This window comes from Chiloscyllium plagiosum, unplaced genomic scaffold (genome assembly GCF_037043375.1).
Source record: "Chiloscyllium plagiosum isolate Xiang-an unplaced genomic scaffold, Cpla_swu_hap1 HiC_scaffold_14, whole genome shotgun sequence".
NCBI classification, from domain to species: Eukaryota; Metazoa; Chordata; class Chondrichthyes; order Orectolobiformes; family Hemiscylliidae; genus Chiloscyllium; species Chiloscyllium plagiosum.
In genome coordinates, this window is record NW_028270152.1 from 16,575,246 (window position 1) to 16,599,145 (window position 23,900).

Here is a 23,900-nt window from a genome sequence, read left to right on the forward strand (position 1 = left end):
ATTCAATTAATTGAGAATTCTTTTCCTTTAATTGTTTCAAAAATAGCATGCGACATGAAAAATTTACTACAAAATTGCTGTCAAAAACATGATTTTTTTTGTTGGATGGTATCTAATTTAAAAATCACACAACACTAGGTTATAGTCCAACAGGCAGCATCCAAGGAGAAGGAAAATCGACGTTTTGGGCAAAAAGCCGTTCAAATTCCTGATGAAGGGCTTTTGCCCAAAACATTGATTTTCCTGCTCCTCGGATGCTGCCTGACCTGCTGTGCTTTTCCAGCACCACTCTAAGCTCGAGACTGGTTTACAGCATCTGCAGTCCTTGTTTTTACCTTTACATAGTCCAACAGGTTTATTTATAAGTAAAAACTTTTGGATAGCTGTTCCTTCGTCAGATAGCTAGTGGGGCAGGATCATTTGACAGGATTTATCTTTAAAAAAATCGAAGTTTCATACAACTGATGCAATGTATTGAACAAACCTAGATTGCAGTTAATTATTTAATCACTTAGAATCTGTAGGCAGTCAGTCCAGGTGACATTTTTAAAATTCCTACTTTGGAAATAGAACCAGACCGACTCAAGGTTGGGATATAGACTGACTCTAGGTACTGCTCCTCGGATGCTGCCTGAGCTGCTGTGCTTTTCCAGCACCACTCTACTATAGACTGACTCTAACCTCACTCCTTTAATACATTGTCTGAACTGAGATGTCACTTTTTAAAAAAGTTTTAAAAATAAAAACTTAAGTTATCTTGGGACTGTGACTTGAAAGAAGTTCTGGAATTTACATGTTAATCAATCGAAACCTGCATCCCCCATTCTAAATGATTAAATAGCAATCTAGGTTTGTTCAATACATCACATCAGTTGCATGACATTTTGATCTTTTCCTATAAATTCTGTCCTGTGTATCCTGAGCACTAGCTACCTGATGAAAGAGCAGCGCTTCGAAAGCTTGTATTTCCAAATAAACCTGTTGGACTATAACCTGATGTTTTGTGATTTTTAACTTTGTGCACCCCAGTCCAACACTGGGAATTCCATATCATTGGGAATTAATGTGAGAGATAAAACGAAACGCGTTCTCGTTGCCAGGTAACTGTACTTTGTCTGTTCTCGGATACTGTAGTTGGAGCCGTTAACCTTCCATTCACATTGACAGATTCGCCATCAGTGAAGCCGGTTCGGTTTGAGATTCCACAAGAGATGAATGCTTGTTAAAAACAGGAATTTTCCATGCTCTCCCCAAAGATGAAATAAGATGTGTTAGAGGTGGTGGGTTTATTGAGGAGGTTGGATTTTGTGGAATTTGTGTCGAAAGTGCGGTTGTCGGGAGAGGCCGTGTCGGTTGGTCATTCCCCCCATCCCCCTCCCAATCACCTCCTTGTCCCGGGTGGGTTCGGTGCTTCCAGTAGCGGCAGTGTCCCAGTCAGTGACTAGCGGACAGGTAGGAGCGAGGGAAGGTTCCACTCCCGAGTGATGCAGCTCCCGGAGCGGCGATGGATGCGCCGTCTTGGGATCTCGGGCTGTTCTCATTCTTGCTGGAGCGTCTCCTCTCCTTCTGCAGCGAGTTCGCTCAGGACTGGAGCAGCAACGACATGAGGGTGACCATCTTCAAGATCCTACTGGGCTGGCTGCTGGGCAGCTTGGTGGCTATCCACATGGCCTGGAAGTTTTATGGGGCGACAGTCAATGACATGTACTACAGGCAAGGTGTGTGTGTGTGTGTCGGGGGACGGTGTGCGGCGGCTGTTGTTGTTGGGAGTGTGTAGGGTGGGGATTCACTCGAATTTTACACTTCCCTAGTCCGTGTTGTTGATATCAAGTTACTACTGCTAATTAAAGCTTCTGTACGATTTGGGCATCTCACGCTAATATCTGTGTCTCGCCAACGTTTTTGTAAATTATATTTGTGGTTAACGACCTAGATACATTTTTTGTATGATGTCGTTTGAGGGATAGATATTATCCAGGATACCAGGAATCACTTGAGTTTCCAAGACTTTGGACTTGAAATATTAGCTCTGTTTCTCCCCTCCATAGATGCTACTGGATTCGAGTTTTTTTTTTGTTTCAACTCTTCAGCATGAGCAATGCTTTACTTTTAATAACTGGGATAAATCATTTGCACTTCTTTGAAATAGTGCCAAAGATCTTTTATATTTGCCTGAACAAATAGATGGGACCTGGGTTCATCTGAAAGATGGTATTTCTGGCAGTTGCCTGCTTCCTCTACTGCAGTGGAGTGTCAGTCTTGTTTTTTTTAATGTGCTGAACCCCTAGTTTGGGACTTTGTCCCAACACCTTGTAGTCTGGAGGTGAGTGCTTCCAACTGAGCCACAGCTAGCACTGTAGCCCAGAAGTTGTTCACTTGGAAGGGCAGATGACTTGAAACATTGAGAAAACAAATTGCTTAAAGTTTTGTGTTGCTGCTCACATAAAATCAGATAATTATGCCAAGAGGCTATTCAGCCCATTGAGTCTGCACCAACTCGCTGAAGAACTCATCCCAACCAAACCCAGCACCCGAGCTATCCCTACTATTACCATGGCTAATCCACATAGCCTGCACGTGGATGAGTTGGACCGAAAGTTTGTTTCCGTGCTGTACATATTTGGACTGTGGAAGAAAACCGGAGTACCTGGCAGAGACCCATCCAGACACACGGAGAATGTAGAAACTCTACTCAGTTACTCAAGGCTGGAATCACACCCGGGTCCCTGGTGCTGTGAGGCATCAGTGCTAACCACTGAGCTGCCTGTGTGAACTCATTGTGAATTCTTGTCTTCATCTTTACCATTTTCACCAACAGTGGTTTCCTGTGCAATTGAAGGCTTTTTCTAAAAGTAAAAAGTCAATATTCTGTAACCTCTGTTCTCCTGCCCCAAAACTGAAGATGCTGACAGTCCCAAGAACATTGGTAATCAAGGAAGTGGTCACCTCTCACAAACACTTTGGGTAATAATTGCAGGTAATTTAAATGAACTTTTTTTTTGTCAGAACCAGGAATGTCAAGAACAGTAACTTGTCCCAGCCTTCTGCATAATAGCTAAAGCCAACTTTTGTCTCTTCTCAGATTCAGTAACATTTGTCTGTAATATTTTGCTAGCTGAGTTCAGCTAACTCTCTGTGAAGTTTGATATCCAAGCATGATATTTTTCTTTCCATGGTTCCATTGTTGAGCAGGTGCACTGATGTGTTTTACTTGTATGAAGTTGCTGACCAATTAATATTCCCTTTGCTTTAAGTTTATTTGAAGGTCAAAGCCATGTCCTGCAGGGAAAACGGTGTGTGAAGTATTCTCTAAATGGCCTCTCTGATCAGATTTTGGCTTGAACTCTACATTCCTACCTGTTCCCTTTAACCGTCGATTTCCCCTATGGTTCAGAATTATGTTTATCTCAACATTGAATGTCTTCAGTCACTCACCCTCTGTTCCCTGCAGAAGAGAATCCTAATCCTCTCTGAAACAACAAATACAGTGGCTCAGTGGTTAACACTGCTGTCTCACAGCACCAGGGTCCCAGGTTCGATTCCAGCTTCAGGTGACTGTCAGTGTGGAGTTTGCACATTCTCCCCGTGTCTGCGTGGGTTTCCTCCAGGTGCTCCAGTTTCCTCCCACAGTCCAAAGATGTGCAGGTCAGGTGAATTAGCCATGTTAAATTGCCCATAGTGTTCAGTGCATTATTCAGAGGGAAATGGGTCTGGGTGGTTTACTCGTCGGAGAGTCAGTGTGGACTTGTTGGGTCGAAGGGCCTGTTTCCACACTGTTGGGAATCTAATCTAAATTCTTCCATTTTCTCCTCCTCCCCCTTGTTCTAGGTCCTCCCATGAGGGAAAACAGCCTGATCCCCTGTCATGCGCTCTCATAATTTATGTTGTAAATTATATCATTCTTCTAAATTACGATGAGAATGGGCTTACCATGCTCACCTTTTTTTGAAAAGACTCCCTTCATCCCTATAATCAACTTTCTCTGACTGTCACCAATGCAATACATCCCTCCTTTAAATATGGAATCAAAACTGTACATAGTACTTCAGGAGTGTTTTGTGCAACTTTCCGAGCAAAGACTTTGCTGTTTTAATGCTCCAATTCAGCTTGCAAAGAAGGCCACTATTCCATTTGTCTTCGTTGCTAGATGATGACCTAGTGGTAGTATCGCTGGCTTGTTAAATCAGAGACTCGGGTAATGTTCTGGGGACCTGGGTTCAAATCTGCTATGCCAGGTGATGAATTCCATAAAGAATCTGGAATTAAGAGACTGATGATTGTTGGAAAAACTCACTTGGTTCACTAATGTCCTTCCGGGAGGGAAACTGTCTTCCTCACTTGGTCTGGCCTCTGTGTGACTCCCAACCCACAGCAATGTGGTTGACTCTTAACTACACTCTGGACAATTAGGAATGGGCAATAAATACTAGCCTAGCTAATGATGTCCTCATTCAATGAATGAATACAGTAAAATACTTGCTGTATCTGCATGCTAGCATTTTGTCTCATGTCTCATGTAAGGATCCCTCTGGACTGGAGCATTCTGTCTATCAATTGTAAAAAATATTTTACTTCACCAACTTGCCTATCAGAGTGGATAACCTTTTTCCAGACTTTGCTTTTTTGCTCATGGTAATAATGCAGAACTTGTCACTTTTACAGATCTGTTTTATAATTTAGTTCCTAACTTCTCATTTTTTTCAACAGCCTCTTTTTTTTCTCCTCAGTGTTATTGATATGTATGTGGACCATAATAACCTGATCTTTCCTCTTCTATGGACCATAATAACCTGATCTTTCCTCTTCTATTTCAAGTTCCTCTCCGCTCAGACTAGATGCTCTTAATATTAGTACCAGACAAGCAGTGTGGTCTTGGCTACCGACAGTCAGTTGCAGAAAACAGTATCTGTCCCACTATAACCACACTATCCATAACCACTACTACAATCACCTTTACACCCTGCATCTCTCAAATGGCTTCTAGTCTTTTGTTTCCTCCCTGCCATCACTGCTGTTGCCCTATAGGCTAAAAATAAATATTTGTTCTTGTAAATCCAACTTAATTGAGCAACTGTTTGTTTGGTTATATGTTCAGGATGGTCCATAACACCAAATTGTTTTTGGAATTATTTTACAGATAAAATATATAGATTTTAAAAGACATCTGGATGGGTACATGAATAGGAAGGATTTAGAGGAATATGGGCTAAGTACTGGCTAGAATCAGGGAGAGTTCCCAGAGGACTGGAAAATTGCTAACATGACACTCCTTGTTCAAAAATGGAAGAAGGCAAAAGACAGACAATTACAGACCAATTAGCCTAACTTCTGTCATGGTAAGATCCTGGAATCCATTGTGAAGCATGAGATTTCTAAATATTTGGAAGTATATGGTAAAATAGGGCAAAGTCAGCATGGTTTCATCTAGGGGAGGTCATGTCTGACAAATCTACTAAAATTCTTTGAGGAGACCACTTTTGGAATAATGCATGCAATTCTGGTCTCCTTCCTATTGGAAGGATGCTGTGAAACTTGAAAGGGTTCTGAAAATATTAACAAGGACATTGCCAAGGTTGGAGGGTTTGAGCAATATGGAGAGGTTGAATAGGCTGGGGCTGTTTTCCCTGGAGCATCAGAGGCTGAGGGGTGACCTTATAGAAGTTTATAAAATCATGAGGGGCATGGACAGGGTAAATAGACAAGGTCTTTTCCATAGGGTGGGAGAGTTCAGAACTAGAGGGCATAGTTTAGAGTGAGAGGGGAAAGATAGGTAAGTTAGGTAAAGGGGCAGTACAAAGAGATCTGGGTGTTCTTGTACACCAGACAATGAAGGCAAGCATGCAGGTACAGCAGGTAGTGAAGAAAGCTAATAGCATGCTGGCCTTCATAACTAGAGGGATTGAGTATAGAAGCAAAGAGGTTCTTCTGCAGCTGTACAGGGCCCTGGTGAGACCGCACCTGGAATATTGTGTGCAGTTCTGGTCTCCAAATTTGAGGAAAGACATTCTGGCTATTGAGGGAGTGCAGCGTAGGTTCACGAGGTCAATTCCTGGAATGGCGGGACTATCATGTTGAAAGATTGGAGCGACTCTGCTTGTATACCCTTGAGTTTAGAAGACTGAGAGGGGATCTGATTGAGACGTATAAGATTATTAAATGTCTGGACACTCTGGAGGCAGGAAACATATTTCCACTGATGAGTGAGTGCCAAACCAGAGGACACAGCTTAAAAATAAGGGGTAGACCATTTAGGACAGAGATGAGGAGAAACTTCTTCACCCAGAGAGTGGTGGGTGTGTGGAATGCTCTGCCCCAGAAGGCAGTGGAGGCCCAGTCTCTGGATTCGTTTAAGAAAGAGTTGGTTAGAGCTCTCGAGGATAGTGGAATCAAGGGTTATGGAGATAAGGCAGGAACAGGATACTGATTGAGGATGATCAGCCATGATCATAATGAATGGTAGTGCAGGCTCGAAGGGCAGAATGGCCTACTCCTGCACCTATTGTCTATTGATATAAAAGAGACCTCAGGGCAATTTTTTTTATGCAGGGGATGGTGCGTGTGTGGAATGGGCTGCCAGAGGAAGTGGTGGAGGCTGGTACAATTGCAATATTTAAGAGGCATCTGGATGGATATATGAATAGAAAGGGTTTGGAGGGATATGGGCCAGGTGCTGGCAGGTGCGTCTAGATTAGGTTGGGATATCTGGTCATCATGGATGAGTTGGACCGAAGGGTCTGTTTCCATGCTGTACACCTCTGCGACGCTAAGTAATGAACAGGTTAAACCAAGGAGAACCAATGGATGTTACATCCCTGGACTTAAAAAAAACAAAGGCCTTTGAAAAGGCTCCGCAGAGGAGGCTGCTGAGTAAGGTAAGGGCTCACGGTGTTAGAGGCAAAGTGCTAGCATGGATAGAAGCTTGGCTGTCTGGCAGAGAGTGGGGATGAAAGGGCCCTTCTTAGGGTGGGGTGACAAGTGGTGTTCCACGAGGCTTAGTGTTGGGATCACAACGTTTCACTTTATACATTAACAATCAAAATGAAGGTACTGAGGGCATTCTAAGTTTGCAGACGATACAAAGATAGATAAGAGGACAGGTAGCACTGAGGAGATAGAGAGGCTGCAGAAGGATTTGGACAGCTTTGGAGAGTGGGCAAAGAAGTAGAGAGTAGAAGTAGGCAAAGATAGAGTACAATGTGGGAAAATAAGAGGTTATACACTTGGGTAAGAAGAATAGAGGCATGGACTATTTTCTAAATGGGGAGAAAGTTCAGAAGTCTGAACTATTTGTACAAAGAGACTTGGGAGTTCTAATCCTGGATTCTCTCAAAGTAAACTCACAGGTTGAGCCAGTAGTTAGTAGGGGGCAAATGCAGTGATGGCATTTACTTTGATAGGACTTGAATATAAAAACAGGCATATACTCTCTCCTGTGAGCTCTCTCTCTCCCCCGCCCAGAACCCTTCAGCTAGTGAATGTAATTTCAAGAAGAATGTTCTCTCACACTTATTCTCTCTCGCTCGCTCTTTGATAGGACTTGAATATAAAAACAGGCATATACTCTCTCCTGTGAGCTCTGTCTCTCCCCACCCCCACCCCCTCCCTCCCCCCGAACCCTTCAGCCAGTGAATGTAATTTCAAGAAGGATGTTCACTCTGTCGCTCGCTCTGTCGCTCTCGCGCGCGCTAACTCATTCCCCCCACCCCGGTCGAGTGCTTTCCTGCATCTCCTTAGCAGATGTAAGGCTACCAACTTTCTGCGGGGACAAAGCAGGAGAACGAGGTTCAGAAACTTATCGGCCATGGAGTCATAGAGATGTACAGCATGGAAACAGACCCTTCGGTCCAACCTGTCCATGCCGACCAGATCCCAACCCAATCTAGTCCTGCCTGCCAGCACCCGGCCCATATCCCTCCAAACCCTTCCTATTCATATACCCATCCACGTGCCTCTTAAATGTTGCAATTGTACCAGCCTCCACCACATCCTCTGGCAGCTCATTCCAAACACGTACCACCCTCTGTGTGAAAACGTTGCACCTTTGGTCTCTTTTATATCTTTCCCCTCTCACCCTAAACCTATGCCCTCTAGTTCTGGATTCCCCGATCCCAGGGAAAAGACTTTGTCTATTTATCCTATCCATTTCCCTCATAATTTTGTTAACCTGTATAAGGTCACCCCTCTGCCTCCGACGCTCCAGGGAAACAGCCCAGCCTGTTCAGCCTCTCCCTGTAGTTCAGATCCTCCAACCCTGGCAACATCCTTGTAAATCTTTTCTTAACCCTTTCAAGTTTCACAACATCTTTCAGCTAGGAAGGAGACCAGAACTGCATGCAATATTCCAACAGTGGTCTGACCAATGTCCTGTACAGCCGCAACATGACCTCCCAACTCCTATACTCAGTACTCTGACCAATAAAGGAAAGCATACCAAACGCTTTCTTCACTTTCCTATCTACCTGCGACTCCACTTTCAAGGAGCTATGAACCTGCACTCCAAGGTCTCTTTGTTCAGTAACACTCCCTAGGACCTTACCATTAAGTGTATACGTCCTGCTAAGATTTGCTTTCTCAAAATGCAGCACATCACGTTTATCTGAATTAAACTACATCTGCCATTTCTCATTGGCCCATCTGGTCCAGATCCTGTTGTAATCTGAGGTAACCCTCTTCGCTGTCCACTACACCTCCAATTTTGGTGTCATCTGCAAACTTACTAACTGTACCTCTTATGCTCGCATCCAAATCATTTATGTAAATGACAAAAGGTAGAGGGCCTAGCACCGATCCTTGTGGCACTCCACTGGTCACAGGCCTCCAGTCTGAAAAACAACCCTCCGCCACCACCCTCTGTCTTCTACCTTTGAGCCAGTTCTGAATCCAAATGGCTCGTTCTCCCTGTGTTCCATGAGATCTAACCTTGCTAATCAGTCTCCCATGGGGAACCTTGTCGAACGCCTTACTGAAGTCCATATTGATCACATCTACTGCTCTGCCCTCATCAATCGTCTTTGTTACTTCTTCAAAAAACTCAATCAAGTTTGTGAGACATGATTTCCCACGCACAAAGCCATGTTGACTGTCCCTAATCAGTCCTTGCCTTTCCAAATACATGTACCTCCTGTCCCTCAGGATTCCCTCCAACAACTTGCCCACCACCGAGATCAGGCTCACCGGTCAATAGATCCCTGGCTTGTCTTTACCGCCCTTCTTAAACAGTGGCACCACATTTGCCAACCTCCAGTCTTCCGGCAACTCACCTGTGGCTATCGATGATACAAATATCTCAGCAAGAGGCCATAATTGAATGGTAGAGCAGACTCGATGGGCTGAATGGCCTAATTTCTGCTCCTATGTTCTGTGGTCAAATTGGACTGGATTAATTTAGGATATCTGGCTGGCATAGATGAGTTGGACCGAAGGGTCTGTTTCCATGATGTACAACTCGATGACTCTATAAATAGAGCAACCATTTTGAACTGAGCAGGATCCGATAAATGGCACTCAAATAAAAGCGAAATATTGCAGATACTAGGATTCTGAAATAAAAACTAAAGTAAGTATGTAAGTTAGCTTACTGAGCTGTAAGGTTTGTTTTCAGACGTTTTGTCACCATGACTTGGTAACATAACCAGTGAGAGTCTCCGGTGAAGCGCTGGTGGTATGCCTTGCCTCTATAGGTCTTGGTTTCTTAAGGTGGGTGATGTCATTTCTGTTTTTTTTTCAAGGCAATGTAGAAAGGGTCTAAGTCGATGTGTTTATTGATGGAGTGTTGGTTAGAATGCCATACCTCTAAGAATTCTTGTGCGTGTCTTTGTTTCGCCTGTCCCAGGATGTGTGTGTTGTCCCAGTCAAAGTGATGTCCTTCTTTGTCTGCATGTATGGAAACTAGTGATAGTACGTCGTGTCTTTTGGTGACCAGTTAGTGTTCGTGTATCCTGGTGGTAAGTTTCCTGTGTGTCTGATGTAGTGGGTTGTTTTTTACAGCTCTGCATGGTACTTTGTAAATGATGTTAGTTTTGCTGATAGTATCTAATCGATCCTTTAGGTTTATTCGTTGCTGTTTAATTGTGTTGGTAGGTTTGTGGGCTACCATGATACCAAGGGGTCTGAGTAGTCTGGAACAGAAACAAAGCCCAACAAGCAGGCACAGCGCAACCAAAATCTATAGCCACATTACTTTACATCAAAGACATATCAGAAATGACTTCGAGACTACTCAGACCTGAGTTAAAATCTTCTCAAAAACTGATAAAAAACAATGTGTAGGAGAACTTCAGGTCTGGCATCATCTATGGAGAGAGAACGAGAGAGTTAACATTTCAAATCCAGTGTGACTCTTCTTTGGAATGGCCATAATCTCACACTGGACTCCATTATAACTTTGTTTCTCTTTCCAAATATGCTGTCAGGCCTGCTCAAGTTCCCTAGCACTTGGGTCACTTTTGGCAATACAAACAGAGAAGGGGTGACCGGGTGTTGGTGTAGGTGTTGTTGAGGTTGACTGAGACTCTAGAAGAATTTCTGCTTGAAAAGTGTGCCAACACCTGAATGGGACTGTTGATTTAATGTGTAATCTGAAAGACAACTAACTTTTCAGCTGTACACTGATAGTCAGCTGTATTAGATCCACAGGTCATGATGTACTGCTTGGATTTACAACTTTCTGGCAGTAGCAGTAATAGATATAAAGTAAATTAACACATCGGTCAGCTGGTCGCTTTCAGGATCTCTCCTATCATTCACATAATGCAATCAGAAATAAAAATGTGTAGTTGCCAATTTTCACCTTTCAAATGTGATATTTTGTGAATTGGCTACAATTATGGACAATGTAGTTTTAACGGAGAGAAAAAAATGTTAGGAGGAGTCCTGACTACTACTATGCATATGCCAAGTGACTGATGTCTAGGTAGCACTGTGTATTTGAGCCAGATTGTCTCGCCTTTTCACTTACTGAATAAATTGTAGAAAAATTTTTTTGATATATTCAAATAAATGTCAAAACAATTTCTCAACCTGCTTAGGAACATTTAATTAAATGTTCAGCAAATCTCCATCTACCCTCTGACTCATTTTGGCTCTGTAATTAAACCATCTATACCAAGGTCATCTCCAGGGAAACAGTAAAAGATCTTGCATTAGCTTCAGTTGAGAGAGATTGATTAAAGTTGACTGTCGTTTTCTTCCCAAGTTGTTTTCCAATGACCCAGTCCTGCAAAGTGGATTAGTGTGGAATATGAATTGGAGGTTGACAGCTGAAAAATGTTGAACTTACTGACTTTTAATAACAGCTTTTAAGAAAAATGAAAGGATGAACTTGAATATCTAAATATGGATATTTTTTAGATCTTTTTTAATAGTCTAAATAGTGCCTTTGGAATGGTATCTCAGGCTGAAGTTTGCCAGGAAATCATGAGATGGGTAAGAAATGGGCCTGGAAAGAGGATAGAATTTACTGTAATTCATTTTAGTTGAATTCAGAAAGCATGATGGCATTTTGGTTTTAGTTTAGTTTCCATGAGGGAAAAAGAATGATTGTGACTTTAACTTTTGTAAAGCTGCAAGATGAGAGCAGTATTTAAGATCTTCTAAAGATTTGAAGGACAAAGGAACACATTAAAGACAGCTGCCTTTTTGAACTGAGAAGAGAGAGAGAAACATATTTGAGATTTAAAATCTGCCATTTTCATATTTCCAAGGAGACTGAACCAGAAGTGGTTCAAAGAAGACTTTGATGAAAAATTAGTCCTTCAGTCACTGGAAGAATAGAGTTTTTACTTGAACTACTTGAGGCAAGATAGTTACTTTTTGGCAACTTTCTGTGCATTAATCAGACATTGGTTGAAACATGAAACAAATTCAAACTTGGAGTCATGTGGAAAAGCTGACAGATTCTAAAAAAAATTATTTTAAAAACTCATGAGATGTATGGGTATGGAGGTAAGGGAAAACTGTTTCTCTTGGTATAAAGATCAAGAGCAAGAGAGTGCAAGTTTAAGGTAACTGGCAAAAGAAGCAATGGCAATATGTGCAACATGTGGTTGAGATTTCAAAGTTACTCATTCATTGGATGTGGGCATTGTTGGCTAGGCCAGCATTTATGGCCTCTCCTTAGTTGCCGTTAAGGTGCTGGTGAATTGCCTCTTTGAACATCTGTCCATTTGCTGTAGGTATACACAACAAATGTGGAGGAAAGATGGGGGATGGATAGATAGTGATGATTATTATATAGGGAAAATAGATACATTATAATACAGACGGTCTGTGGGTTGCGAACGGGTTCTGTGCACAAGTCAGAACACAGTCCAGACAGTATAAAACAGCCGTTCATAAGTACAGATGGTTGTATTTTGGATATTTAAAATTACATCCTTGTATAGGATTACATTTATAAGTTGAATGTCTGTAAACTGGTGATCCATACTTAATACAGCTCTCATTAGTGATGCTGTTACGAAATTTTTGTGGTTGCCTCTGCCTTTTGAAACAAAATCAAGGCGGCACGGTGGCACAGTGGTTAGCACTGCTGCCTCACAGCGCCAGAGACCCGGGTTCAATTCCCGCCTCAGGCGACTGGCTGTGTGGAGTTTCCACATTCTCCCCGTGTCTGCGTGGGTTTCCTCCGGGTGCTCCGGTTTCCTCCCACAGTCCAAAAATATGCAGGGTCAGGTGAATTGTCCACGCTAAATTGCCCGTAGTGTTAGGTAAGGGGTAAATGTAGGGGTATGGGTGGGTTTCGCTTCGGCGGGTCGGTGTGGACTTGTTGGGCCGAAGGGCCTGTTTCCACACTGTAATCTAATCTAATCTAATCTAAAAAGTACATTTGAACAGAAATAGCTGAAGCAAAATTTGTTTGTGGTTGGGTGTATCAGAATAGGGGTGATGCGTATATAAGGTTGAAATCAGGAAACACTTTCCCAGCAAGTCTATAACAGAAATCCAAAACGTGTTTCTTTCCTCACCCCCCCTCATCTCTCCAAATGAAAGGCTGGGGCTGCTAAGCCAATCATTGCTTTTGAGACTGAGATGTATAGGATTTTTTTTGTGTAAGGGTATTGAAGGATATGGATCAAAAGCAAGGTAAATGCTGCTGCAGGTACAGATTGATCATAATTTATGGAATGGCAGAACAGACTTCAGGGACTGGTCTCATGATATGTGACAAAGTAATTATTTGTAAAGCGGTTTGGAACATTGAGGATTTTGAGAGGCAGGTTTGTACATTCGTTTTTGTTTTCTTGTCTGCATTATTTCTAATATCAATATCGGACTCTCTGCCTTATTCTAAACAAACTGACTGACTGAAATTCATTGCCAAGACATTTGGAATGTATAATGTAAGTTAAATTTTCACTTTCCTTATCAAGATGTCATAGAATCCCTACAATGTCAAAACAGGCCATTTGGCCCAGCCAGTCCACACCGACCCTCCAAAGAGTATCCCACCCAGACTCAATCCCCTATCCTATTAATGCATCTAACCTACACATCCCTGAATACTATGGGCAATTTGGCATGGCCAGTTCATCTAACCTGCATATCTTTTGGATTGTGGGAGGAAACACAAGCACCCGGAGGAAACGCATGCAGACATGGAGAGAATGTGTAAACTCCATACACACTCGTCCGAGGCTAGGATCGAACCTGGGTCCCTGGTGCTATGAGGCAGCAGTGCTAACCATAAAACAAATCATTGAACTTGTTTGAGGTGGTGCAGTGTAAGTGAGGTTCAAAGAATTGTGACACGGGGACTGGACAGTTGTACAGTCATTTTTTTTTTCAAGTTATTTTTAATTAAACCAAAAATGTCCACAAACTATTAAGGATCCGGTGCAGAATATGATAACTTTGAGCCTGTCACAGCAAAGTAGCCCAGAGCAGTTTTTGAGCTCAGGACCGAGACTAATGCTCCAGAACACTGCAGGTGGTGTCTCATAATTTCTCTGCTGGTGATTCAAGCTGGTCTGTAAAATATCCTATAGCATTATTTGAGCAGAAAGTTGTCTCAAGCAACCATTACCAATCTAAAGCATAAACTAATCATTCATCTCATGATTATTTCTAAGTGAGGCAGAATGACATCTTTGTTATCAGTTTGTTGATCACTGTCTGAAGCAAGTTGTTGTTTTTAAGTAGAAAACATCATTAAAATTTTATCAGAACTTTGATATGTGTTACATCTCTGAAATGTGCTCATGCCAATTTGTGTATCAATGTTTTTCATTTATATTATGCCTTTAAGATACAAAGTGTCCCATTGCACTTTAGAAATTTCAACCAGAAAATAGGTGCCAAGCCAAAGAAGAAGCTCTTAGGGAAAGTGTTGAAAAACTTAGTCAACGGTCTGGGTTTGAGAGTAAGAGAGTGAAATTTCTAGTCAGCTGAAGGCATGGCCAATAAAAGTGGGGAAAAGTTAGGATAAGCATTCAGGGTGATAAGAGGAATGGAATTAATGTTCATCGAATGTAAATTGTGGATTATTCAAGACTGAATATCAAATGAGCAGTTGACAGTACAGATGCCATAGAGATCAAGACATATGGAAGAGAAGTGGAGGTGGATATTGTCAAAGTACATGGGAGCTGATACCATGCTTATAGATGGTGTCACTGAGCACTGATAGGGAGATGCTCAAGTTTAGATCCTTAGAAGCTGTGGAGCTAAATCTTTTTGAGGTATAGTTTAATTCTATTTTGACATTCTTGTTTACAATGCAGTTTACAAGTCCTTATGGCACAGAAGAGGTCATTTTGCCCATTAAGCCCAAGTTATATGTCTCTAGTGCAATCCAGTGAGTCACATTCTCTTTTATACCTTACAGTTTATTGCCCTTGAATATCCATCTGGCTCAGTAATGTGCTTTAGGAAAGGAAATCTACCATCCTTACTCTGATAGCTTATGCGTAGCTCCAGACCCATAGCAATATTTCTGACTCTGAAACAGCCCAGCAAATTATTCAGTTGAAGAGAGATGCGCAGTGAATGCGACCCTTACAGGTGATGTCCTGTTCCTGCGAATGATTTTTTTCTTTCAGAAGAAAATATTTTCCTGAGAATAAAAAAGTTGTCAGAGATTCCTAGGGCTGCACAGTGCATTCCAGCTGTTAAAAAATACAAATTGTGATTTTTCGTCTGTGGTGGAACAAGCTGTTTGACTTTGAGCTTATTTTACAGGTATTGGAGGTCAGAATGGAGGTACTCCAGACAGCTCTTCAAACTTTACCAGTTGGTATGTTTTTCTTTTTAAAGAAACTTTTGTAAATGTGGTACATCACACATTGTGAAATGCTGATACAATAGAACATTTTTAAAACAGCTTTGTTGTTCAATTTCTACCTTGATCTGAAAGCTAATTTTGCTAAAGATCTCAATATGTTTGTTCATGAAGTACGCAGTTAAAGTAAATCTGCTAGTCTCAAGGTGCTATTGCATTTGGGAACTTTATCTTATGATTTGAGTGCTTTTAGTAATTGAATTCCCATTAGAGCACATTTGTAAGTTGCTGAAAAATACATACATATGAACTCTGACTCAAACCTGTTTGATGTGAATGAGGCACTAAAAGAAAAGCCCAGTTGTATTGCCCCAACTAGCTCATAAATGAAATTAGCTTTTTGATCATAGTCTGCAGATTGATTGCAGTAGTAGAAGTCAGAGGATCATGGTAGATGGCCGTTTGTGTGACTAAAGACTGGTGTCCAATGGCATACCACAGACATTGGTGCTGGGTCCTTTATTGTTTATGAATATTTTCCATGTTATTGATATGTAATGTGGGCAGGAGGATGATAAGTAAGCTTGCTAATGACACAAAGATTGGCTGGATTGTTTACTGTGAGGAAGAAGGTCTTAGGTGAAAGGAGGACATAGATGGATTGGTCAGACGGGCAGATCAGTGGCAGATGGAATTTAACCTTCAGTGTAGACAGCATAAGGATGTACTCAGTGAATGGCAGGATGCTAGGAAGCGATCTTGGGGTCCTTGTCCACAGATCCCTGAGGTAAAAACAATGACTGCAGGTGCTGGAAACCAGATTCTGGATTAGTGGTGCTGGAAGAGCACAGCAGTTCAGGCAGCATCCGAGGAGCAGTAAAATCGACGTTTCGGGCACAGATCCCTGAAGGCAGCAGGACAAGTTAATCGGGTGGTTAAGGTGGCTTATGAGATACTTGCCTTTATCCATTGTGACAAAAATTATACGAGCAGGGAGGTTATTTTGGAGCTGTACAGGACTTTGGTTAGGCCATGGCTGGAGCACTGTGCACATTTTATGAGGTAATGGGGGGAGTGCAAAGGAGGTTCACCAGGATGTTGCCTGGATGGAGTAGTTTAGTTAAGAGAGGCAGGATAAGCTGAGGTTTTCTTTATAACAGAAGGCTGAGGGGAGACCTGATTGTGGGGCATGGACAAGTTGGATAAAAACCAGCTGATCCCCGAGTTGAAGGGTCAATAAAAAGGGGATATAATTTTAAGGTGGAAAGGCCAGAGTTTTAGAAGGAATTGGTCGAAATGTTGCCCAGAGGTTAGTGGGAATCTGGGATGCATAGCTTGGAGGGTAGTTGAGGCAGAAAACCTCAACCTTTTAAAAAGTATTTTTAGCCCTTGTAGTATCATAACATTTGAAAGGAGTGGGCCAAGTGCTTGAAAGTGGGAGCAATGTAAATTTAGAATAGTTTTTTTGGTGCAGACTTGATGGTCCAAAGAGCCTCTCTACTTTATAATTCTATGAACCGTTGACTTTCCTCACTTGTACTCTCTGCCTTAATAAACAGCCATTCGAGTGGCCAGCCCCTAGAATTTGCTAACATGCTGGATTACTATCCGCACCTGGTCTTCCAGTATTTATCATAAAGTAAATTGAGAGTTTACAGGTAAATGTTGAACTATAGTGTGTTTCATAGTGATGTCAAATTATGTTCACAACTTTGCAACAGGATCTCTTGATAGCATTGAGAGGGCTTTGCTTCCCCTACCCTAAGGATGATGGGGCCAGTTGTAGACCTGCTAAATGTGTTTGTATTGTTAATCAAGTTTTGAAAATGCCTATAATGTGGAATTTGACTGAAACCATAAGCTCCTCTTCTGGAAATCTGAAGACCAAGTGTCGTATTACATTTTTTCAGAATGCAATCCTCAACCAGTGTAAGAAAATGATTCCAATTTTGACTCCTAAAATGTTTTTAATTGTTTCTACAGGGACAATGCCAGTGGCGAGTCAATTAAAAGTCACAGGGAGTGAGTGATGAAGATGTGTGAAACCTGCAGCTGAGACATGAGGTGGCTTGCTGTGTGGAGTAAAGTTATTGAGACTGTGGAATGTTCAAACTGCTGTTGGGTGCTAAACTTTACAAAATATTGTATGTTGCGCCTGATGACTTGAAATGTGCCATTGTGACTCAGTGCCGTTATTTTATTTTTCTTTCCTAATATTCTTAGGCTTTGCTGAGAATCCAGGGAAGTATATGTTGGCACAAGTCAATTGAAAGGTACCAGCAATGAAAATGTTGATTATTTAAATGTGTTGTGCTAACGCAACTCCCCAGGATTTTGAATAGTGCTATAAAATGGATCTTATCCGTAGGAGATGAAAAGAAACAATATGATTCTATTTGGAAAGATTAAAATCAAGTAGTGATGGGTGTCATTTGATGAGCCCAGAAGTGGATTATCAAAGAACTAACAAGGTTTTCGTAGCAATGACATGATGTTCTGCAGCAGTTTGTTGAGGATATACTAATTTGAATTGGGTAACATCAGGGAAAACAGATCCTTCTGGTAAAATGTCTACATGCCAATCTATAAATTGTTTTCATGTTGATCCCAAAGTGCAATGCGATCGTTTTGTAGACCCAAAAGAGGCATTGGTAGGAATTAAAACAGACCAGTTTGAGTTTGCTTTTGTTTTGTCCTCTGTATGCATGCAAATAATGGCAGAACCCAAGCTGATTTGTGTATAGACATGGCCAAAACAGTTCTCTGCAGCATTATCAATGATGAGAATGGGATGACCTCTGAAGGAGCTAAATAAAGTGAAGTATTAATATCTGAGGCAATTGCTCAATCTTCCTGTGAACACATATCATTAATTCTTCATGCTGGGAACGCCTTTTGGCAACTGTATGTCCTGCAGGAAGTTAATGACCTGTAACCTGTTGAGGACCTATAACAGCTGATTTCAATTTAAGTCTTTCAATTGGTGAGAAACTGAGGACCTTATTACCAATATCCAGTAAAATAATTATTGGGTGGCATGATTCTGGTATGCCTGTATGATGTTCTATGTTAGAATGGTGAGCTCATGTCAGTAACTTGGCCTACATAGTATAATTCTAATCTTGATCTTGCTGTTGGGAAAAATATTTTTCAGGAGAAACTTTCAAATGATGGTACCCTGTCTCTTACATGAAAAATTCATGACACCTTGCTTATAGTGTATCTTGTGTACTCATTTGCCTGACTGAACCAACTTTTCAGGCATGCTGTAAAGTGAGAGCCCAGAACGGCTGAGAGGCTGTTCATCCATTCGAATCAGGATTCCATACCTGTTGTAAAACCCAGATTTTAACTTTTAAAAGAATACTGGGTGGACCTCCCAGAGCATGCAAGTACTTTTTGACTATACCTTAAGAGGCCTCATTGATTCTCTATAAAGGGATGCCCTTTCTGGAAATGTTATTTTTTTTAAAATTCAGAAAAGCAGGAGTGCTTAACTGGCTTACAATAATGATGTAGCCCGCTACGGACCCATTTCCTGAACTGTGTAAGCCAACATACTGACAAGCTTTACTTGCCAGCTGCATGGTTTTTCACCATGGAAAACTAGTAAACTGAACTGAACCCTCTGGTACCCCCAATTTAGCTACCGAATGTTACTGAGACCCACATTAGGGCATGGTTTGTTTCCCAACAACCATGTTAGGTGCACACTGCATGAGCAGAACCAGTATTCGTACCTGTTGACTGTCACATTGCTTTTCTACAGGGAGGTAAAGCATTACCTTGGCTTTGTCAAAGGTGTTGGTTTGGATAAGTCCTTGGTTCAGCTCACCCTGTTCCACAAAGCTTAACTAACACACTTCAATCTGCTGACTGGATTATCGTGCACTTACTACTCGCTTTAACATTATGTGAATGAAATAGACTTTACATACATAATGTCTAAGAAACCTGAAATGCTAAAGTCCACAATGTACCACAGAAAAATCAACTCTAAGTGGAAAGTCAGGACAAGAACCCATAATTTAAGTTAACTTTCCATCTTAAGAAATCAGTAGGAAGTTATAGTGAAGGACATTGTCATAGCAGAAATAGATACATAATGGTAGACTCTTCATCTCCATTAATCTTGATTTTTATGTCTCTATTTAAATTCCAAATAAATCACAAGTTGCCATTTAGTTTTCTATATTTTGGCAATCTGTCTCCATGTTTTCTTTTGCCAGGCCTCAAAACTATTGGGAATAGTGATGCAATGTTATGTAACAATATAGAAACATGGTTACCTTGCACAGAATGAATATTTAAGTCCATGCAATCTGCCAGCTGGAGTGAAGTGATATTGTATCTTTAGTTGCTGTCATGATACATTGTGTAATTTCAAAGCAAAAAATTCTTGAAGGAAAATTTTATTTTGCCGTCCATACAAAGACCATCTAAGTTGAGAGCAACTCATGAAGTGTATGCCAAGCAATTTACCTTTGTTTTTCAACAGTGCACCAAAAGAAGGACTGAAGTTTAAGATGTAAACAGGCATCTTCTGTTTGTATATTGCTTAAAAATCTCCAGGAGCAAACAGAACCATAAGTACATTTCTAATTTTGATGTTTTAGATTCTACTTGCATTTTTATTATTCTATGTTCTTTTCAGTTAGAATCACTTTGTTTCACTGGACTTAAGTTTACAAGATAGTATTGCATTCATGAAAATAAATCATTAACTATTTATTCCTTATTCAGTAAGTGGTGGGGTTGATTATTCTGACATAATATATAGCTGGTTTTGAGGTTGAGGTACGTGAAGAGAGAGAGAGTATGTAATGAGAGTTTTTTGTCAAAAAGTTAGTTCTACAAATTTGATTTATTTGTTCTATCCAAACCTAAAGCTGAGGATTCTCTTCTCTGCTGTGTAAACTTGAGCTCTGAGGAGCACAGCCCATTTCGTTGTATGATGAATTACATGGGTGCATTGACAAATTTTTTTCCTTGAGTAAAAGGCCATTAGTATCCTTGAATAGTTGTGCTTAGAGCCAGCTTTCAATAAAATGTAAGGGTTGTGTTTGAGTTCAAAAGATAATTGGTGACATGATAGTACAATAAATCTTACTTCTGAAAATTTGTTAATGACAAGTGAGTATAATTAAGCTTTTTTTTACTGTATCAGGAGTGATCCGAATTCAAAATATGGTGGAATGAAAGAGATTACATATTTTAATCCAATTTAAGTGTTCATCTACACACACAAACACACCAAATTATGTTGGGTTGAATTGGACATTTTATTAATTAGACCATTCAGCTCAGAACAGAAAACTACAACTCCCCAGGTTAGCAGTGTAGTTGAGCAGTTACTCTGGGTTGGAGTCATATGTTGGCCCCACTACAGAGACTACAGTCCAGAGTCTGCTGATTCTCACACCTTAAGCCAATTCTCCGTCCAACGTACCTGATGTTACAATTTTAGTCAGCATTGTGTCAGATATTGTCTATGTTAAAAGACATGGATTCTGTATCACTGACTGTGTTCATGATAGAAAAAAATCAGCAAAAGACACACCCTTGTCTTTCTATGTCATAGTAATGGAATGTGATGGAAGAAGAGTTTTGTTTTGTTAAATAGTCATATGAAGCTATTCAGTTTTCTTCTCTAAACCCTTTTTAAAAAATTGTTTGTAATTTGTTTCATGCTTTTTTCCCTCCCTGAAACAGATGGCCTTTAGCACTTGTACTTTGCTTGATTGAGCTTGTTGAATGTTCGTCCTCACATAAATAAAAGTTGGGTGATGGTTGTGATATTCTCTCACACCATGTTTTGTACTGATCTTACTTGTAATGAATTTCTCTCACTTATATTTTCCTATGATTTCCTAGTACAATCCCCTATCCCAGTGCCCCAGCCCAAGAGGGTCAATTATATAATACCATCACTGAGCATGCGGACTGAGGTTTTTTTTGGATTCCAAGGCTCAGTATCACAATATTATGTATTTATATTTTCTTGATGCAGGAAAGCCTCACATAGCTGCTTCGATTCATTTTCTTTCCCTTTTAAAGTTCCTTTTAGATGTTCAGTGTAACAACAAGTGCAAGGAGAAAGGTGTTTGAGACTTCTAATGAAGCCTCCATTAACTGAATGCTAGTGTGCATGCAGTCCAGGGAGACTGATTCTTATTTATTTCTCTATTTCTCTGTCTCTCTACTCTGAAAGGAAGTGCTTGGCCTCTGCTTGTCAATATTGTTTGCAGTAGCAACAAGATTAGTCACTCAATACTTGCATGTATTCTGTGATTTGCGACCATGTTGCATACGTTTCTTGGGTGTTTTCTTTCCCCCACTGGCAATACTTAAATGCTTCAGTAAATGTTGCTGATAGAAATGGTTGAAATAAATCCAAAAGTAAATGTTCTTTTTTTTAAGACAAGTAGCCATATTTTTCAGTTTTATGCAGAACGTTTACATGAATACAAGGATAATTTATTTGTTTACTGGTCCCCTTTGAACTGCGGCATTGATACACCATTGCTATGTTACACTTTAAAAAATAAAAGAGGAACTTTGGATTTAGACAGCAGTTTGCCAAGAGTTAGTCTCAAATCTCTAGAGTCCCTGGAATAATTGTACTGAAGTAATTTATACTCTACTGAAATGCATTTTTCTAATATAAATATTTTGTATATATACAGTAGATTTTGTAAATCACTGTAATCCTTAAATTGGATAATCTTTGTAAACATATGCCCCTAAAGTTGATTAACTTCTATTTATGTTGAAAATGTAAAGGTTTCCTGACTGCTGTACATCAGAAAAACTGCTATATGTGTGTATGTATATATGTATATTTATCCTTAATTTTGTTTTGGGAGGGACGGTACTAGATAGTTTTTAATTGTATAAAAGGAGTTGCAGAAACAAAACTTGACTGTTTGTACTTTATTCTTTCGCTGAAGATCATTTGAAGGTTACTTCTTGTACTAATTACTAAAGTGCAAAATTTCTCAACTTCCAAAATTCTAACAACCTGGCACTAAAGAGGATTTGAGTTTCTAGCTCCTTCAGTGATTTAATCATATGTTTCTGAGGCTTGCTGCACTGGATGCAAGCTGTGTAGTAGGTCTGGCTGAATCGGAGAGCTGTAGTACATTGTGTCACTGCTTGTTTATTGAACACAACTAATTTTAAAAAACAAGAAATTAGGTCCAGTGGAAGAAGGAGCTAAGAATCTTTGGAGAGCAAAATGACACTGTAGCAGGAGGGAATTTCTTTTATCACTTAATCTCTTTATGAGCTATTTTGAACTTGGTTGAGCATGAAATACTTTTGTTTTTAAAGTCACAGAGTGTTATCTCATTGTAAAGTTATATAAGCCTTACAATTGATATTTGTTTTATTGAGATTTGCACAAATGCAAAAATACTGTCAATTTTGCTTTTTCTAATTTACTCAGGTGGCTGATTGGATGAAAAGTCAGAGTGTGGTGCTGGAAAAAGCCTCATTCCTGATGAAGGGCTAATGCCCGAAACGTCGACTCTCCTGCTGCTCGGATGCTGCCTGACTGGCTGTGTTTTTCCAGCATCAAACTCTTTGACTCAGATCTCCAGCATCTGCAGTCCTCACTTTCTCCTTATTGGATAAAAGGCCATTCATCTGAAACTTTGCAACTCTGTGCACAGCTGCTTTGAGTTCTTCACCTGTTTTATTCTGGTTGACTCTTTCTTCACACAGTTTTCCCCAACCTCTTGTAAGGTGTTTGATTCAAGGGAGCTCACCAGCATCTTGTCTAAGTAATCAATCTTCATCAGACTCTTGGTCTACCAGGTGAAACTGTTCTGAAGCCCATCTCTGACAGGCAATGGAGGTGACTTGCCAGTAAGTCCTAGAAGCTTATCACTATGCACTGTGTGCTAGGTTCTAATGATGGATGGTACAGGTCACTGACTGTTTGTTTGCAACTGGACTGATCCTACAGACTAGTGATTCTCCTGTAGCTTGAGTGAAGTGGTATATGTATAGGTAGAGCTTTGAAACAACCAGGAGCAGAAAATGATATTGGCGACTGTGTGTAGACTCCCAAACTTTAGTGGTACTGCTGGATGCAATGGACCAGACCAAACCCCCCTCTTAATATATTTAGAAGTTAGCCTAGACCGTAACATTTTCTTATTTTAAAAGTAAGAATAAGGCATTGCATTTCTAGATGCATTTTGATGGTCAAGCTACTTGACTTTAAGCAAAATGTTATTTTTACACCACAGGTAAAATACAGACAAACTGAAAATAAAGAATTGGTTGACTGTCAAAGTGCTCAACAAAATAATACATTAATTACTACTGATGAACTGTTCCAATATTATAGTAACATTCCATAAACACACACTTAGGCAAATTCAGTAAAAAAGATTGTCTCATATGCAATTTTAGCAGCAGGAAGAGAACTCCAGAAAGAGAATTAAGAGCTTCCATATCCAGCTTCAAGACCCCAGGACCTGCTGAAAGCCACAAGGTCATAGTTCTGTGGAAGCTTGATCCCACCCATTCAGGCTGCTTCAATTATTCCTACTTAAGAAAATAAAACAAGGCCTCACAAGCTGTTTGTTGGCATTTAACAGACCATTTGATACCCCTCTCAATCTTCCTTGATTTTTTTTTAAAAACACAGGATAAAATCTCTAAAAGCCATTGT

At 40.5% G+C, this 23,900-nt stretch overlaps 1 protein-coding gene across 1 annotated transcript; it reads left to right on the forward strand.

Moving 5' to 3' along the window:
• Positions 1 to 238: 238 nt before the first annotated feature.
• Positions 239 to 21,025, forward strand: tcta (T cell leukemia translocation altered). The gene is made up of 3 exons (XM_043707691.2): positions 239 to 1,718; positions 15,178 to 15,232; positions 17,201 to 21,025. The coding sequence occupies exons 1-3, from the start codon at positions 1,505 to 1,507 to the stop codon at positions 17,241 to 17,243; spliced, it is 312 nt and encodes a 103-aa protein (XP_043563626.1). The 5' UTR covers positions 239 to 1,504; the 3' UTR covers positions 17,244 to 21,025.
• Positions 21,026 to 23,900: the final 2,875 nt, after the last annotated feature.

Coding starts and splice junctions, on each gene's coding strand:
- tcta (XM_043707691.2), top strand. CDS start 1,505: ATGGATGCGCCGTCTTGGGATCTCGGGCTGTTCTCATTCTTGCTGGAG. Junction 1,719..15,177: donor TGACATGTACTACAGGCAAG/GTGTGTGTGTGT, acceptor CTTATTTTACAG/GTATTGGAGGTCAGAATGGA. Junction 15,233..17,200: donor TCTTCAAACTTTACCAGTTG/GTATGTTTTTCT, acceptor TTGTTTCTACAG/GGACAATGCCAGTGGCGAGT.